Here is a 17468-nt window from a genome sequence, read left to right on the forward strand (position 1 = left end):
TTTCACTTTACATGGTATTGGCCTAAACAAAAGGGCAACGTGATGGGTTTTTAAACGTCGCGTGCGGGAAGGGGCAGCGGCCCCACCGTGGTTGTCCATTGTCAGTAACTCAGTATACCGTATCGCTCGGGGACGAGAAGACATCACGCACATCAAAATATCAAATCTTTCTTTATTATTTATTTTGGAGTAAATAATTAAAAGAAAACACGGAGAGCAGATAACAAGGAAATCGTAGTAAGCAGTAGTAAGTAGCAACCGATACCAACAACGGAACCCTTTTTTTTCTTCTTCAATCTCCATGGACACCAACACCACCCATCTCCGCAACTTCCGGAGCTCGCGGTACGATACTCTTTCTTCGTCTCTACTTTCATCTCCTTCTATTATTCAATTCTCGCTTTCTGTCTTCTTTCTCCTTTTATTTTATTTTTCAAAATCAATTTTTCTGTTTTTCACTTTGTTCTCTTCCCCTCTCATGCTTCATGCCTTTGATTTTCAATGCTACATTTCGTCTTTTACTTCTTTGTCTCTCTTCTGCCTTCTTTATTTTTTTTTATTATTACTGCGCTTTGTTTCTATATATCGGGGCATTGGTTGGTTTTGGATAATCCCGGTGAGGTTTTGTATGCTTGCATTATAAATTGCATGTGATGATGTTTTAGATGCTAGTTCTGGTTTGAGAGGTTAAATTTGAACTCTTTGTCCTTCTTTGAGTTCTTTCAATTTAGATTCAGTAGGAAAAGGTAGTGTTCCGGTATAGCCTTATCTGCTTGCTTTAATTTCTTGCTTTTCTTTTCTTTTCTATAATTTTCTCTGATATGTTTGATGGATAACTCAAGTGGAGGAAGATTTCAGACTTGGTCATTGTTGATCCCTTGCATAAGTAAATAACTCAGTTTTGTATGAAATTAAAGGCTTAATGAAGAAACTACAGTAGGATTTCTTTGCTCCTATGTTGATGTGTTAGAAACTGAAGCACCGGAATGAGAGTCAATCATAGTGAATATTGAGAGATGTTTTGTTGGGAAATTCGTGTCTTGATATTGATCCGCGTTTGGATTTTCTCAGATCTGCTGTAAAATGAGTCCCTTCTGGGATGCAATGAAGCTCTTGCTCTGGCTGTGTTACTTCTTGTTCTGTTCTCTTACCTTGTGCTGAAACAGTTTGAAAATTTTGAATAGCAATTTAACAATGTCGTCCTAGTTTAGGAATTGGAACATTGTTCTTTGTTAACAAATTTATGTTCTACTTGTCCCTTGAGAAGGGTGTAGCAACAAGTGAAGTTCGCATATGGAATGGTATATGAGGATATCATCCGCTTGATAATTATGCAAACAAAGATTTTTATTTTTTTGCTATGCTTTAATGAATATTAATATGGACTTCATTTAAATTTTTTAGGATGCGAAGTTTTCTACCTGCTTAGTATTTTGTGCATGCTTCGATACTGTGAGCTTCAGTCTGAATATTGTAGTTTGGAGTAACCATGTTGAATGATCTCAGTTTCAGTCATATTTTCTTTCCGTAACTCCATCATTCTTTTAGTCTACTGATAAAGACTTAATATTTACATGATAAGAGTGGTGTTGACACTTGTTTAATCAAGTTTGAAGTTACTCTAGTTACTGTTGCATTAGAGCAGTACAAAATCTCTAGAACGCCATCGGTGTTTGGTGTTTCTGATTCTTTGTTTAGAAAATACACATGGTAGGTTTCACCTACATTTTGAACTAAAGAATATTAAAATTTGAATGTAAAAGCATTTAATATCTATGTATTTACCGTTGACAATTTTATTGTTTAACAGATATAGCACGCAATAAAGAGCGAAAGGAAGAAAAAACTAAACAGAAGATATTGGAGTATAGTGGAGTTCTAGCTCCTAGTCATTTAGAACGAAATACTGTAGATCTGAGCCTGCAATGGCTCCTGGAGGCAGTATTTTCAAAGAAGTTCTTGAATCTCACCTGATGTCTTCAGATTATGAAACAGGCAAAGCTAAATATGAGTCGAAGACTAGTAGTACAGTTATGAAATCTTGTGTTGGGTTGAATGGAAAGAATGGACTTAGTTCAAAGAATGGCGTGTATGACTTACTTGAGTGCCCTGTTTGCAAGAATCTGATGTACCCTCCAATTCACCAGGTGCAGTTCCTGCAAACTTTTACCTTTTTCTTCCCTTCCTTTTAGTAAGTAAAACCCTTTTCTTATAACACACGATGCATTAATGAAACAATGTCATCTTGATAGTGCCATTGTAATCCTTTATCTCCATATCAAATATATGATGCACCATGCTTGGTGTTGAATGAAAGAGATGTAGCAGGATTAACAAATTCAATAGCTGGAATCCTTGGTATTGCTCGAGTTCATCATATTATCTATTCATTTTTCATAGAACTTGCTCCATATTTTCTTGTCCCATCTGCGAGTTCTAGGCAACAACAAAAAGATAAAATCAACTACATGTGTTGCTAGTTTAGTTTTCCTTGTTGGATCTCCCAAAAGAGGCTGTTTTCCTGACCATGTTTCATTGGGCTGCAGACTCTATTTTGAGAATACAGTTAACAATTAGATTATCATAGATGATCAATAGAACCTATTGTGGAAACTCTTTAATCATAATGTTCACATCATATCTTTATGGTAAATTTATCCACACTTATAAATTATAATATCTCGTTTATGACTGCATTGTGCGTTTCAGTGTCCAAATGGCCATACATTATGTTCCAATTGTAAGATTGAAGTCCATAATCTTTGCCCAACCTGTCACCATGATCTCGAGAACATAAGGTGTTTGGCACTGGAGAAAGTTGCAGAATCGTTGGAGCTTCCTTGCAGATATCAGAGTCTAGGTTGTCATGATATATTCCCATACTACACAAAGCTCAAACACGAGCAAAATTGCAGACTCCGTCCATTCAGTTGTCCCTATGCTGGAGCCGAGTGCTCTGTGATGGGTGACATCCCAAGTCTAGTTTCCCATCTCAAGGATGATCACAAGGTAGACATGCACAATGGATGCACCTTCAATCATCGATATGTCAAAGCAAATCCACATGAAGTTGAAAATGCCACATGGATGCTAACTGTAAGTCACTTAATAAACAAAAATATATGCCTTTGCTTGATGGTTTGATTTATTGCATGTAACTATTTTTTATTATTTAATTGGTAGCTTCTCAAATCACATCTTCAATTATGCAGCGTTGATTATGTGTGCACATGGCCATGGTTGTTTCTGTTTGAAACAAGAAATATGCTTGTGCACTAAGTTTATTTCTCTGCAAGTGATGTTGGGAATTTTTTTAGTCCTTTTTTATTAGAAGTAGCCCGCATAGTATTGCATCATGGGTCACATGATTAACACGTTAACGTAGGCATGTGGTATTGTTAATTTGATTGCACACTAGAATATTTCTTTAAGGCCTAAACTAATATAAAGGTTTAACCTTTGTCTAAATTGTTGATCATCATAAATCTTATCATGACATCCTAATACAGCTCTTCTGTACTCGCCCAATATTATTAAAACAATAAAATCATTAATATACAAGCATACTTTTGTACTTATATCGACATTAATATACAATAATATTTGCATGCCTACCTTTAAATGCGTGATTTAAGAACATTTTAAAATTATTTATTTCTATTTATAATAATATTTAGAAGTTATATTATGAATAAGAGGAGTTGTAAATTTTTTGGGTTACACATTGAATATATTCCAAGAGCACAAAACTATTCCTCTTAATATTCAATACATTTACGATGCCTATAGTATTATACCAACATGGCTTCACAAACATTCCTCCTAGAAAAACTCCCAGTCACATGATGAAGTTTCTTGTTGGCAGGTTTTCAATAGTTTTGGAAGGTATTTTTGCTTGCACTTTGAGGCATTCCAGCTCGGGACAGCTCCGGTATATATGGCCTTTCTTCGGTTCATGGGTGATGACAACGAAGCCAAGAAATTCAGCTACAGCCTGGAAGTCGGCGCGAGTGGACGCAAACTTATATGGCAAGGAATTCCAAGGAGCATTCGCGACAGTCATAGGAAAGTTAGAGATAGTCAAGATGGACTAATAATTCCGAGGAGCTTGGCTCTTTATTTCTCTGGTGGGGATGGAAAAGAGTTGAAGTTGAGGATCACTGGTCGTATATGGAAAGAAGATTGAGATTTGAGAGATGTAAATATACTATTATTAGGGATATGCCACAAATGATTATTGTTGTATAGAGCCTGTAACGATTTCTTCCATGATTTTTGCTCATTGCCAGAGAATGAAGGAGGAACTACTAGTGTCCTTAACCGTATCTCCATAGATTCTCTTTACTTAATTTACTTTTTCAATGAATTTTTTTCAAGTTGGAATTGAAATTCACAGGGAAAATTACACTGTCTACAAATTTTTATTTGTTTGATACATTAATCTACCCAAAAAGTTGAGGTAAATAATCAATGAAATGAATCTAGTTTAATCGAGGACATGAATAATAATAATAATAATAATAATAATAATAATAATAATAATAATAATAATAATAATAATAATAATAATAATAATAATAATAATAATAATAATAATAATAATAATAATAATAATAATAATAATAATAATAATAAATAAATAAATAAATAAATAAATAAATAAATAAATAAATAACTATAGAAAGAAGGGACAAAAATATACCTAAAAGTTCACATGCTAGATACGACTACATTTCAATAATTTAACGAGTCATGCGTGCACAGTATTTATACACTCCGGCGGACACATTCACCCTTCCAGCCATCGGCGTGTGGTCGTGTCCAGCGTGTAAACTTTCAGGTGTATTTTTGTCCCTTCTCCCTAAAAAGAATAAATATGAAAATAATGTGTCCATCGGAGTATATAAATACTATGCACGCATGACTCATTAAATGATTGAAGTGTAGTTGTGTCCAGCGTGTGAACTTACAGATGTATTTTTGTCCCTTCTTCCATAACTATATTAGGTATATGTTAACATTAGTCACGAGTATAAAATATATGTTGGAATATAAATATACATTAAAAATAAATTGCATAGATGTAATTTATACATAAATAGTTAAATAAATTGATGGCTGATTTTAGTGATTGATTTTAGTGTACAAATAATATTTTTAATAAATAAATGATGTTTGACGGTTATCAGTGGCTAAGAAAAGGGGGTTGAATCTTAGCCCATTTTTTGCTGAGTGTCACTTTCTTCCTTTTAGAATAACTCCAGGAGATATTTCTGCTTTTTGTCTCGTCACTAGTCAAGAGACATTTTCTTTTTGTCTCGTAACTAGTGAGGAGATATTTTTCAATTTTGTCTTCTACGCAACAGAAACAGTAATGGAGTAGAAGAGAAAGAGAGAATCACACCAAGATGTATCCTGGTTCAGTTGCTAAGTGTAATGCAGCCTATGTCCAGTCTCCATCACAATAATGACGGAATTTCACTATACTCAAACTGATTACAGACACCAATTCTTCCCTAGGAACTACCCTTCCTATCCGGGACAAGTCCAGAATCTATCCTCAATCCTGAACTTGACTTGGTCACCTACCAAGCTTTCAACTGCTAAGTGCTAACCCAACTTGCAAGAGAATTCCCACAAAATCATGATACACAACATATATATTTACAAAGGACCTCTAAGACATCTATGACTTTTTCTTTAATTTTGTACCTTCTGCCTTTTTCCTCTCATTGGCTTTTTCTTACAAACTTCACTCTGTTTGCCTTTTTCACCATGAGACTTAGACAGACAAAACTAAAGAAAAGAAAACAAAATATAACACATTGAAGGAGAAGAACTTCTGTTAGCTTAGGGTAGCTATGAGAACTCTGTGCTTACTCTCCTTGTTTCAACCCTTGGCGGTTCACCCTTATTATAGAAGGGGAAGCTTTCAAGGTTGAAACCGATTCAACCAAGCCACTTTCTTCTTCTTCGATACCAAGTCCGGTTCAGACAGAGAGAAGCGAGAGGAAAAATCGGAAGCAAATCAACATGCATGTACCTCTCTCTCATCCCTTCTCATCAAGCTTCATCAATCTGAGTCTTCTATCTTGACTTTGTCCCCTAGAAAGAATTTTGACCCTTGATAAACTCTTAATTCTTGACAGCTCCATCTATTTCATTTTTGCTTTTTCCTCCAGGTAGCTATAGTAGCTACCTTCTGTGGTGGATGAACAAAAGTGGAAACGAGTTTTACCTCAGAGATTTTCTTCTTTGACCGAATCAGATTGCTTCTACTTTAGGTATGGAGATCTTGAAACTTCTTCTCCACATCTTGCCTTTAGTGAAAAAATCTCAGCCACTCCATACTATAGATCTTCTTTTTGCAAGGGCCATCATCACCTTAGCCGCTTGCTTCTTCCTAGCCTCTTTGTAATTCTTACTGATAGCTTCTTCCATCTTCATCTCTGATGGAAGTGACAATCTGAAAACAAGAGAGAGAAGAGAGAGAAGAGAAAAGGAAACACTAGAAACAATAAATGCAATTAAACCAAATTAAATCCCACTTCCATTCCCCTATGCATAGTAACGTGTGAGACAATAAAAGCAATCAAATTAATTGGAACTTTCTCTTTCCTATTACCAATACAATTAAACCCATTGAATTAACTTTGAATTCCATTCCAAAGGGAAAGTGGGTAACCCTGGAAAGCATGCACCATTTTCTTTCTCTTTTCTTTAATTTCGGACCAACTATTTTGTCCTGTTTTTTTCTGTTTAATTCCTCTCCCTTTTATCATCAATGGGGGACCTGCAAAACAGATGAAAAACAGCATGCCAATAGTGCAGAATATTTAATTAGAAAACCAAAACACAGGAGTTAAAGAAGTTTAGTACAGTCATCCAACAGTTCATAAAACACTAAATCGAAAAAGTAATAAAATAGACAGAGTTCAAAGTAATAACCAGCAAAGAACACATCAGTCAAGCATCAGAGAGATTTATATCTGAGCCGAGTTGATCATCTTCTTCATCCGACTGGGCCATGTCTTTTTCTAAGCTCCTAATAAGTAGGTTGATCCTCTCATTGCACTTGGTCCAGGCCTTTTCGTTTTCATTTGCTTGTTTCCTGGCCTCCTTGTAAGACTTGACCATCAGATTCGACATGTGAGAGAACTCATTCAACACATCTTTGACAGAGTTAGAAAGTTTAGATGATTTGGAAGGAAGAGATTCACTTTCACTGTCAGAAAGCATGGATGCCATTGAGCTCTTTCCCTTTTTATATTATCTTTCATGGATTCAGGAACTCCACATCCCTTTATAGTAAAAACCCTGTTCTCTACAGGCTCATTGATCAAATCAACATTAGAGTATTCAAATATGCAGGTCAAACAAATTCCATAGGGCAAATTAGCTTTCTTATCACTGCGAACACAATTCCACATGTGTCGCACCATGAGATATGCAAAAAAGATAAATGCAGAGTTGAGAATAGCAAAAAGCACAAGAGTGTCACAAATCGTAATCCTTCGATAGGAGCCACTTTGAGGCATGATAACATGGTTGATGATGCGGTGAAGTAGAGCTCTTACAGGGCCTAGAGCTTTGTGAATGAGATTAGTTCCTTCAAGTGCAGAAAAGTTTTCATAAACACAGGTAAGAGCCACTTAAAGGATAATCCCAACATGATTGTCCCATTTTCCTGACATGTAAGCCCAGATGCCTTTGTCTACATACCCCAAGGCTGCGTTCACAGTCTCTCTGTTCAAGGTAAGATGCACTGTTTTGACATAGGAGTGTAGAGCACCATCATAATATATCATGTTCGCATAGAACTCACGAACCAGGTTAGGGTAAACCGGTTTGCGAATCTTAAAGAGTGGAGTCCATTTGAGTTTGTCAAAGAGTGTAGTAAAATCAATACCCTTTTCAAACAGATTCTCCAGATTCACAACATATGAGGCACACAAATGGCGGTTCACTAAAACTTGATAATGGAATTCAAATGCAGCACAGGATATGAATCGAGCAGGATTAAAATGAGAATGATTTTTACCAAACTTATTTTTAAAGTCTAGTGAGTCCAAGTTTGGTGGCTCTCGAGTGTTCTGGAGGATATAGCGCTTCGAATGCTGAGAGGGAGCAGTTCAGCCAGAAGGATGGGGTGTTGAGCGCCATGGAGGCGAAGGTGGTGGTGAAGACTAAGACGCTTCTTCTTCCTCGGGCATTGGCCCCTTTTCCTTTGCATCTTTCTTGCGTGAAGAGGTTCTTGGATGAATCACTTTCTTTCTCATTGAACTGGTTGAGTAAGACGATGGTGATGAGGATGAAGGATAGTGTATATGGATATGGGTATGTGTTTGAGGAGCAGAGGAGGATGGAGGTTTTTTGACAAAGGAGGTTGGGTTGCTTCTTCTAGTGGCCAACTTCTTTCTCATGATGAAAAGGATGAAGTAGAGAGTGAGAAGATGAAGAGATGGCCGAAGGGGTTGGAATATGGAGAGGTTACAATCGCATTAAATGCTAAGTGGAGAGAACATTATTTAAAATAATGAGCATTTAATGGAATGGTTATCAATCAAGGAAAATTTAAAATTAAAATAAGTAACTGAAAGATCTTTTCCTTGAAACGTGGGAGAGAATAAGGGAAAAGATTTTGATTTGACATGAACTCCCCCTATAAAAATATGATGTGATAACCTCCCAAAAAAAATTATTTTAATGAAAATATGAAAAGAAATGAAAACGGGCCAGAATCATGGAGTGAGTCCAAAAGAGTTTAGTCGGGCTCAAGTTTAATGACGCCAAGGTTCAGTCTTCCCCTGCTTCATGGCTTGTTTCTCACATACCCAGATTTGTCTCCTCCCTTCCTACGAGACAAAAACAAACAGAATCATTAAAATCACAATTTTTCAACATAACTCAAATCTAACATTCCCAAACTGTTCCTTAATGAACAGAACCTATCTTCACACAAAGGTTTAGTGAATATGTTAGCCAGTTGCTTTTCGGATTTCATAAATTGAATATCAATAGTACCTTTTTGCACATGTTCTCTAATGATATGATATCTAACTTCAATGTGCTTAGTTCTAGAGTGCAGAACAGGATTTTTAAAAATGTTTATTGCACTTATATTATCACAAAATAAAGGTATACTATTGATCTTCAATTTATAATCCTCTAATTGAGTTTTTAATTAAATTAATTGAGAACAACAAGCAGCTTCACCTGTGGATAGTGCAACAGTGGGTTGTTTCTTGCTTGACCACAAGTTGAGTGAGCTTCCAAGGAAGCAACACATTCCAAATGTACTTCTTCTATCCACTCGATCACCCGCATAATCTGCATCACAAAACTCTATTGCACAAAACTCATCAGATTTAGGATACCATAAGCCAAAATCACATGTTCACTTAATGTATCTAATGATTCTCTTAACAGTTGAAAGATGGGATTCTTTTGGGTGAGATTGAAACCTTGAACATATATCCACACTTTGAACAATATCCAGTCTAGAGGATGTAAGATACATGAGTAAGCCTATCATTCCTCTATACCATGTTTCATTCACATCTTTGCCATTTTCATCCTTATAAAGTTTAGTGTTTGGATGCATAGGTGTTCCCATTGGTTTGGAATTTTCAAAGCCAAATTTTTTGACTAATTCTTTTGCATATTTACCTTGGTGAATAAAAATACCACTAGGAGTTTGTTTAATTTGAAGACCAAGAAAAAAGGTTAATTCACCCATCAAACTCAGTTCAAACTCACTAGTCATAAGTTTTCCAAACTCTTCACACAAGGTTTCATTGGCCGAACCGAGCACAATATCATCCACATAAACTTGAACAAGAAGAATATCATCATTAGATACTTTTATAAATAAAGTTGTCTCGATGGTTCTCCTTTGAAATTGATTTTCCAACAAGAAGGCACTAAGCCTTTCATACCAAACTCTTGGAGCTTGCCTAAGGTCATAAAGAGCCTTTGAGAGTTTAAGAACATGATTTGGAAATTCTTTACTTTCAAAACTAGAGGATTGAGCCACAAATACTTCTCTATCTATAAAGCCATTAAGGAAAGCACACTTAACATCCATTTGGAACATTTTAAAACCCTTATGGGCAGCATAGGCAAGAAGCAACCTAATTGCTTCCATTCTAGCTACCGGGGCAAATGACTCATCAAAATCAATTCCTTTCTCTTGATCGTGACCTTGGGCCACTAATCTAGCCTTGTTACGAACAACAATACCATCCTCACCCAATTTATTTTTAAAGATCCACTTTATACCGGTTAACTTCTTATTATTCGGATTTGGTACAAGTGTCCAAACCTCATTCTTTTCAAATTGAGCTAGCTCTTCTTTCATGACTTTGACCCATGAGGGGTCACCAAGAGCTTGCTTCATGTTGAGAGGCTCCAATTGGGACAATAAAACAATATTGCTTTGATCAACTTGCTTCTTGCTTGAGGATCTTGTAGTTATGTCTTGAGATGGGTAACCAATGATGAAATCATGAGGGTAGCCTTTCAGAAACTTCCATTCTCTTGGCCTTTGAGGTAAGGTTCTGTCTTAATGAGGTTTAGTAGACTGTTCTGTTCTGGATTCTTCAGCTGGTTCAGGAGATAAAACTGAAATGTCTCTTCCATTTCGATGAGATATTTCTGGACGGACAGGTTCATCACTTGGGACAGTTTTGGGATTTTCTTGGCTTAGTTGATGGTTCATATCAGCTTCACTTCCTTCATCATCATCTAAAGAGGCACTAAAAATTGAGTTAGTATCACAAAAAGATACGTGTATGGATTCTTCTATGGTTCTATGTTCCTTGAGATAAGTCTTAAATGCTTTGCTAGTGTTCCTTGAGATAAATCTTAAATGCTTTGCTAGTGGTGGAGTATCCAACAAACATTTTTTCATAGGATTTTGGATCAAATTTTTCAAGATTTTTTTTTATTGTTAAGTACAAAGCATTTGCATCCAAGAACGTGAAAATACTAAGATTATGCGGGGTTCCTTTCCAAAGCTCATATGGAGTTTTTTTTAAATCTTTTCGAATGATGGTTCTATTCAAAATATAGCAAGCTGTATTTACAGCTTCAGCCCACAAAAATTTTGGTACATCATTTTCACAAAGTATTGCCCTAGTCATTTCTTGAAGGCTTCTATTTCTTCTTTCAACTACCCCATTTTGTTGAGGAGTTATAGGACATGAGAAGTTATGTGCAATACCAAAATCATCACAGAATTTTTCAAAATCTTGATTTTCAAATTCTTTACCATGATCACTTCTCAAGTGGTCTATTTTCAAATCCTTTTCATTTTGAATCTTTTTACAAAGCATGGAAAAAGTTTAGAAAGCATCATTCTTATGAGCTAGGAAGAGAACCCAACCAAATCTAGAGTTGTCATCCACCACTACCAAACCATAATGTTTACCTCCTAAACTTTAAATTCTTGTTGGACCAAAGAGATCAATATGCAAAATTTCTAATAGCCTCTTAGTGAAAATTCCATCTTTTGGTTTAAAAGAAGATTTTACTTGTTTGCCTAGTTGACAAGCATCACAAGTAATATTCTTATCAAATTTAATGTTGGGAATTCCTCTCACCAAGTTTTTCTTAACAAGCTTAGAAATTTAGTACATGCTTGCATGACCCAATTTCTTATGCCAAAGCCATTTTTCAGATTCAAGAGGTGTAAAACATGTTACTTTTTTATCTTCTAAGTCCTCTAGAGTTAATCCATACACATTATTGTACCTTTTAGCTTCAAACAAGATTTTCCCAGATTTTTTACAAATAACTAAACAATCCAATTTTCTAAAGATAACCTCATAACCAAGATCACATAATTGGTTAATGCTTAGTAGGTTGTGTTTCAAACCATCAACAAGTAAAACATCATTTATGAAAGAAGAGAAACTCTTACCAACTTTACCTATGGCCACTATTTTTTCTTTTTCCATTATCACCGAAAGTGACAAACCCCCCATCATATTCATCAAGCTTGATGAAGAATGTTGCCTTTCCGGTCATATACCTAGAGCATCCACTATCCATATACCACATGTTATCTTTTCACTTGAATGCTAGGTAAACCTACAAAATAAGCTCAAATGACCTTAGGTATCCAAATCTTTTTGGATCCTTTAACGTCAAATCATCTTCTTTATCCCAAGACATTATAATTACAGACAATTTTACAAACTTTATTTCCAATCATTCTTTCACTAAAGAAACACTGAATAGGAAAATGATCATTCCGATTGCAAAATCTGCAAAATCTATGAGTTGCTGTTTTCACAAAGCTTGTTGGGTTTTGAAACCTTACATCATTTAAAGATGATGCCATGTTGGTAAAAGAAGGTTTTTCAACAAATTTTGCAATTTTATGAAACCCCAGACTAACTTTATCATAAAGAGGTTTTTGACTAGTCAATAGTTGGTTTAAATTTTCAGAATTTTGTGCAAAGTTGGCTAAGTCTTCTTTAAGTCTTTTTATCTCTTTATACAGCCACTCATTTTCTTCAAAATAGTTCAGATTTGCAGTCATAGAATGATGGTATTCACATCTTTTAAGTTTAGCTTTTAACCACTTATTTTTCTCAACAAGATTAACAGCAGTTTCTACTTCCCTTAATTTATCTTTGAGAAAATCATTTTCAACTTTCAGTATTGAAATTTGAGACTCAAGATCTTGGTTTTCACTTAGGAAATATTTGATTTTTTCAAAAAGATGATCAATCATGAGATGAAGGTCTTCAGTCTCAGGGTTATGAAATACTATCTGTTTCTTTAATCTGTTTTTGAACCTCTGGATGATGAATCCAGTGATAACTCTTCTGAAAATGATTTTGTTTTGTTTACTAAGAAATTCAAAAAAATGGTAAAGCTGAAGGAACGGAACAAGAGAAGCAGCTCAAGGAAGACAAAGAAGGATCTCAGCAAAGTAATCTGTTACAACTGTAAAGAGGGTGGACACTTCAAATCTGATTGTCCTAAACTGAAGAAGGAAGAGAAGCCAAAAAAGAAAAGAAGAAAAGACTCATGGCTTCTTGGGAAGACTTGGAAAACGACTTTGATGAAAATGAAGAATCTGAAACCAAGAGAGAGAAGAGAGAGACGAGAAAAGGAAACACTAGAAGCAATGAATGCAACTAAACCAAATTAAATCTCACTTCCATTCCTCTATGCATAGTAACTTGTGAGACAATAAAAATAATCAAATCAATTTAAACTTTCTCTTTCTTGTTACCAATGCAATTAAACCCATTGAATTAACTTTGAATTCCATTCCAAAAGGGAAGTGGGTAGTCGTAGAAAGCATGCACCATTTCCTTTCTCTTTTCTTTAATTTCAGACCAACCATTTTGTTGGATCAAAAGAAAATAGTTTGGGCTTCTCATTAGTTCGTTGGCCCAATTAACATTTTGTGATGCAACAAACAATTCAGCCCCAATGTTTAGAACATTTTTTAACTAAAGGTTGAATGTTTCCTCAATACATTGGACCATGATATTTTTTAGCCCAATAAACAAAATCTGCATACAAAACAGAAATTATTAAACAATTAATTTTGAAGTCAAAATCAAATTAATAATTTTTAATTAATATTTTTAATAATGTTTGATCATCACAATAATTTGAAGTTTTCCAAACTCAACAATGTTTTTTTTTTAAAAAAGGATATTATTAATACTTAACTTGTAAAAGATATTTAATAAAACCAAAGAGGTTGAATTAGTAATTATATTCATTAAGTAGATACAAATGAAGGTGTCAAAACTCAAAACTCAAAAGTAAGCACCACCTTCATGTAAATGAGGCCTAACATTTTCTTTGGAAATTTGTATTTCTTAAGCCGAAATTGATTTAATTTGGGTCTATTTAACAAAATGTAATCTTAGTCGAACACCACGAAAAAATGATAATGGCCAAGCTTAGATATCCCTCTGCATTGTTAAATTCTGAGTTATACCAACAGTGCAAAAAGGAAAAAAAAAATAGTTTTATATTATTTGACTCTACTTTTAATCTATACATCAGATAGCACTACCATACGCCATATCATATATTCATATTGCTTGGTATTGCTTGGTATTACACTTCACTTGTATTTTTTCTCACATGATGTTTGATAATCCACCAAAAAGTTGGTTTAAGAAAAATAATTGCCCAAGTTATTCATAAATATAGATAAATAGAGCTCATAAATCCATGAGTCAAAGTTAAAAAGAAATACGAGTTTGCTTAATTAATGAATTGAACTTGAGGTTTGTTATATTTAACTTACTATTTCAATATAGCTAGCTTTATATACAAAATATACAACATTAGAGTATTTTAAGGTGAAAAAGTTTAACAATCCTTAGCATGGTGGGTTGTGTATATGGTGTGTAAATAAGAAATGAAATAGCAAAGCATAAAAATAGAAAGGGAGCGAAGGGCATGCATGATGCATCTTCATAACCGTTTTTCCCGCAATAAACAATAACCGCCCTTCCCTGATCCCTTTTGTTACCAAAACCACAACAACAATTGACAGTTAACACCCATTCTTATGCATCATCAATCAGCCTCACCCTCAGCCTCACATTATTTTTCTTTATTATTATTTTCTCTAATAATTATTAACATAATTGCCTCTCCCTCTTCTTCCTCCTCCTCCCCCTCCTCCTCCACCTCCATTTTCATTAGGCACAGGTTACAACCTAATCACCTCATCAACCTCATCTCATTTCTTTTTATAACTGCTTCATTCATCTACAAAATTTTAAAATTTTAGATTCGATTCATGTATACATGAACATTATCATATTGTATTCTATATTTTCAGGTGATTCAACTGGATATCATTTACTGAATGGCTTGTTAAGCCTGCAGCAGCTTGGAATACTTTTAAACAAGTATGTTGTGCTGTGGAGGTGCAGAGGAGGAGAGCAGTGGCCCGCCTGCCAACCAAGCCACCACTGCACCGCCTCGAGGGGGAAACACATACGGTGGAGGAGGTAACATTTCTTCCATTATGTTATGATTTTAAATTGTGGTTGCGTTAACACAATTTGTGCATAAATATATGCATTGTTTTACATATTTTCAATGTGTAGTTTATATTTCAACATATATTCTATACAGATAGCTAATTTGGTAGCTGATTTTTTATGTCCGTGTAACATAAGTGATTTTTCACCTCTATTACATTAACAATGTAATTGATTCATTCACAGTTGCTGTCCTTGTTTAGACCTTGGAGCATCTAATGCTCTAATGTTGCTTTTGTGAAAATGAGGAACATATCTAAGATAAATTGTATCAAATTCAATCTCTTATGAAATAGAGAGAAAGCTGACATATGTAATCCCTCAAATACTATCAGGAAGAGCTTGTATATATTTTATATACAATATTTGAATCGGTTCAATATTATGTTTGATCTCCAAGGTTATGGAATAACAAATTTGCAACAATCTTATTCGAAAACAGGCAATGACAGAGGAGAGCCAAGGGGCAATGCTGCCAAGACTGGTGCTCCACAGAAAGTGCTGCCAATTGAGATTCCATCTATGCCATTGGATGAGTTAAATAGGTTAACAGGAAACTTTGGTTCCAAGTCTTTCATTGGAGAAGGTTCCTATGGACGGGTTTACTATGCAAAATTGGATGATGGAACAGATGCTGCAATCAAGAAGCTGGATACCAGTTCTTCAACAGAATCTGACACTGATTTCACAGCTCAGGTAAGATTGTAATGTCCATTGATGCAATGTTTTGGCTCCTATATTAGTGTTGTTCTATAATGCCTTATGTCACATTGGATCATGCAGTTATCAGTTGTTTCAAGACTGAAGCATGATAATTTTGTGGAGATGATTGGATACTGTCTAGAGGCAAATAACAAAATCTTGATTTATCAATATGCAAGTCTTGGTTCTTTGCATGACATATTACACGGTAAGCCTAATTATATAACGTTTTCTATTGATGAAATAGTATTTTTTGAACCTCTTTTATTCAAAATGGATGGAGCAGAGGTTACAAGAACAAAACTCAAAAGAAAAGAAAAGAAACTTATGCTATGCTTTTGTTATTTTCTTTGTTGTTATAGGAAGGAAGGGTGTACAAGGGGCTGAACCAGGTCCAGTTTTAAGCTGGAATCAGAGAGCGAAAATCGCGTTTGGTGCGGCAAAAGGACTTGAGTATCTTCATGAGAAGTGTCAGCCTTCTATAGTTCACCGTGATGTTAGATCCAGCAATGTACTACTCTTCAATGACTATGACGCCAAGATTGCAGATTTCAGCTTGACAAACCAGTCTTCTGACACCGCGGCTCGCCTACATTCAACAAGAGTGTTGGGAACATTTGGCTATCATGCTCCAGAGTATGCCTTCAATTATAATCTAAATCACTCTGCAAAATATATAACTTTTCACATTCTTTTGGGATTTCTTGTAGCCCAAGCTTTAGCATCCCATGCAAAGCAAACAATATAAATGTTAACTAATTTCATGGTTTTGTTTTTCTTAATGATAGGTATGCAATGACTGGACAGATAACACAGAAGAGTGATGTTTACAGTTTCGGAGTCGTGCTTTTAGAGCTCTTAACAGGAAGAAAGCCAGTAGATCACACAATGCCCAAAGGGCAACAAAGTCTTGTAACTTGGGTATGCATGCAAATTTAAGGATTAAATTACCTTGTGTTATTGTTCCATATATATTGTATATTCTTGAGCTAATATAATTTTTCTTTAAAATTTTGGAAAATTAAAAAAAAAATTCAGGCAACTCCAAGGTTGAGTGAGGACAAAGTGAAACAATGTGTGGATCCTAAGCTAAACGATGACTATCCCCCAAAGGCAGTTGCTAAGGTTTGTTCCTTTAGTTTTTAGTCTTTCACTTAAGTTCATATAGATTCATAATGTCCAAAATATTTCATATAACTGCATTTGAGACTAAGTCATTATTTATGTGGATATATGTAGTTGGCAGCGGTTGCAGCACTTTGTGTTCAGTATGAAGCAGATTTCAGGCCAAACATGACTATTGTAGTCAAAGCTCTCCAGCCACTTCTGAATTCAAAACCTGGTCCTGAAGCAAATGCTTGATAATTACAATTACCAAGAGTGACCATTTTTTCTTCTTTTTTGCAATTTGTGACTCTAAATTATTTCTAATCTCGTTTTCATTGTTCTAGTAGAGATTGTATTAATCTATGAAAAATTGCAAATGATGATTTTTAGTCTGCTTCTACATATATCCAGATATTCCGAAACATACATGTTGTAATCGCATCTAATACATCATCATCCTTTGGCCTAAAATAATTAACTGTGAAAGTATATATTTTTCTTTGATTGACTGCGAGTGCGAGCTTATAATATATACTAGTAAATGACAACTTCATTAAACTATAATTTATTTATTTATTTTTCTCTTCTTATGGTGTTGCTTATCTAACTATTTAAGTCTTAACA

The 17468-nt window shown here is 34.9% G+C and overlaps 2 protein-coding genes across 3 annotated transcripts; both read left to right on the forward strand.

The window, feature by feature from the left end:
- Positions 1-9: 9 nt before the first annotated feature.
- Positions 10-4325, forward strand: LOC112696135 (E3 ubiquitin-protein ligase SINAT2). The gene is made up of 4 exons (XM_025748747.2): positions 10-345; positions 1811-2147; positions 2710-3096; positions 3866-4325. The coding sequence occupies exons 2-4, from the start codon at positions 1926-1928 to the stop codon at positions 4184-4186; spliced, it is 930 nt and encodes a 309-aa protein (XP_025604532.1). The 5' UTR covers positions 10-345; positions 1811-1925; the 3' UTR covers positions 4187-4325.
- Positions 4326-14537: 10212 nt separating this feature from the next.
- On the forward strand, positions 14538-17248 carry LOC112696136 (probable protein kinase At2g41970). 2 transcript variants are annotated; one of them, XM_025748748.3, is made up of 8 exons: positions 14538-14697; positions 14831-15002; positions 15478-15731; positions 15819-15945; positions 16100-16373; positions 16526-16658; positions 16776-16862; positions 16977-17248. In XM_025748748.3, the coding sequence occupies exons 2-8, from the start codon at positions 14903-14905 to the stop codon at positions 17097-17099; spliced, it is 1098 nt and encodes a 365-aa protein (XP_025604533.1). In that variant the 5' UTR covers positions 14538-14697; positions 14831-14902; the 3' UTR covers positions 17100-17248. The 2 variants fall into 2 exon arrangements, with proteins under 2 accessions (XP_025604533.1, XP_025604534.1); XM_025748749.2 differs by lacking the exons at positions 14538-14697; positions 14831-15002 and having other exon boundaries at positions 15658-15731; positions 15836-15945.
- Positions 17249-17468: the final 220 nt, after the last annotated feature.

The sequence above is a fragment of the Arachis hypogaea genome, chromosome 6 (genome assembly GCF_003086295.3).
Source record: "Arachis hypogaea cultivar Tifrunner chromosome 6, arahy.Tifrunner.gnm2.J5K5, whole genome shotgun sequence".
Classification (NCBI taxonomy): Eukaryota; Viridiplantae; Streptophyta; class Magnoliopsida; order Fabales; family Fabaceae; genus Arachis; species Arachis hypogaea.

What these genes read in the sequence shown, in the direction of transcription:
- LOC112696135 (XM_025748747.2), top strand. Translation starts at nt 1,926, where the DNA reads ATGGCTCCTGGAGGCAGTATTTTCAAAGAAGTTCTTGAATCTCACCTG. An exon ending in TGTACCCTCCAATTCACCAG is followed by an intron (nt 2,148 to 2,709) that starts GTGCAGTTCCTG and finishes TGTGCGTTTCAG; the next exon opens with TGTCCAAATGGCCATACATT. An exon ending in ATGCCACATGGATGCTAACT is followed by an intron (nt 3,097 to 3,865) that starts GTAAGTCACTTA and finishes TCTTGTTGGCAG; the next exon opens with GTTTTCAATAGTTTTGGAAG.
- LOC112696136 (XM_025748748.3), top strand. Translation starts at nt 14,903, where the DNA reads ATGTTGTGCTGTGGAGGTGCAGAGGAGGAGAGCAGTGGCCCGCCTGCC. An exon ending in ACACTGATTTCACAGCTCAG is followed by an intron (nt 15,732 to 15,818) that starts GTAAGATTGTAA and finishes TGGATCATGCAG; the next exon opens with TTATCAGTTGTTTCAAGACT. An exon ending in TTTGGCTATCATGCTCCAGA is followed by an intron (nt 16,374 to 16,525) that starts GTATGCCTTCAA and finishes TCTTAATGATAG; the next exon opens with GTATGCAATGACTGGACAGA.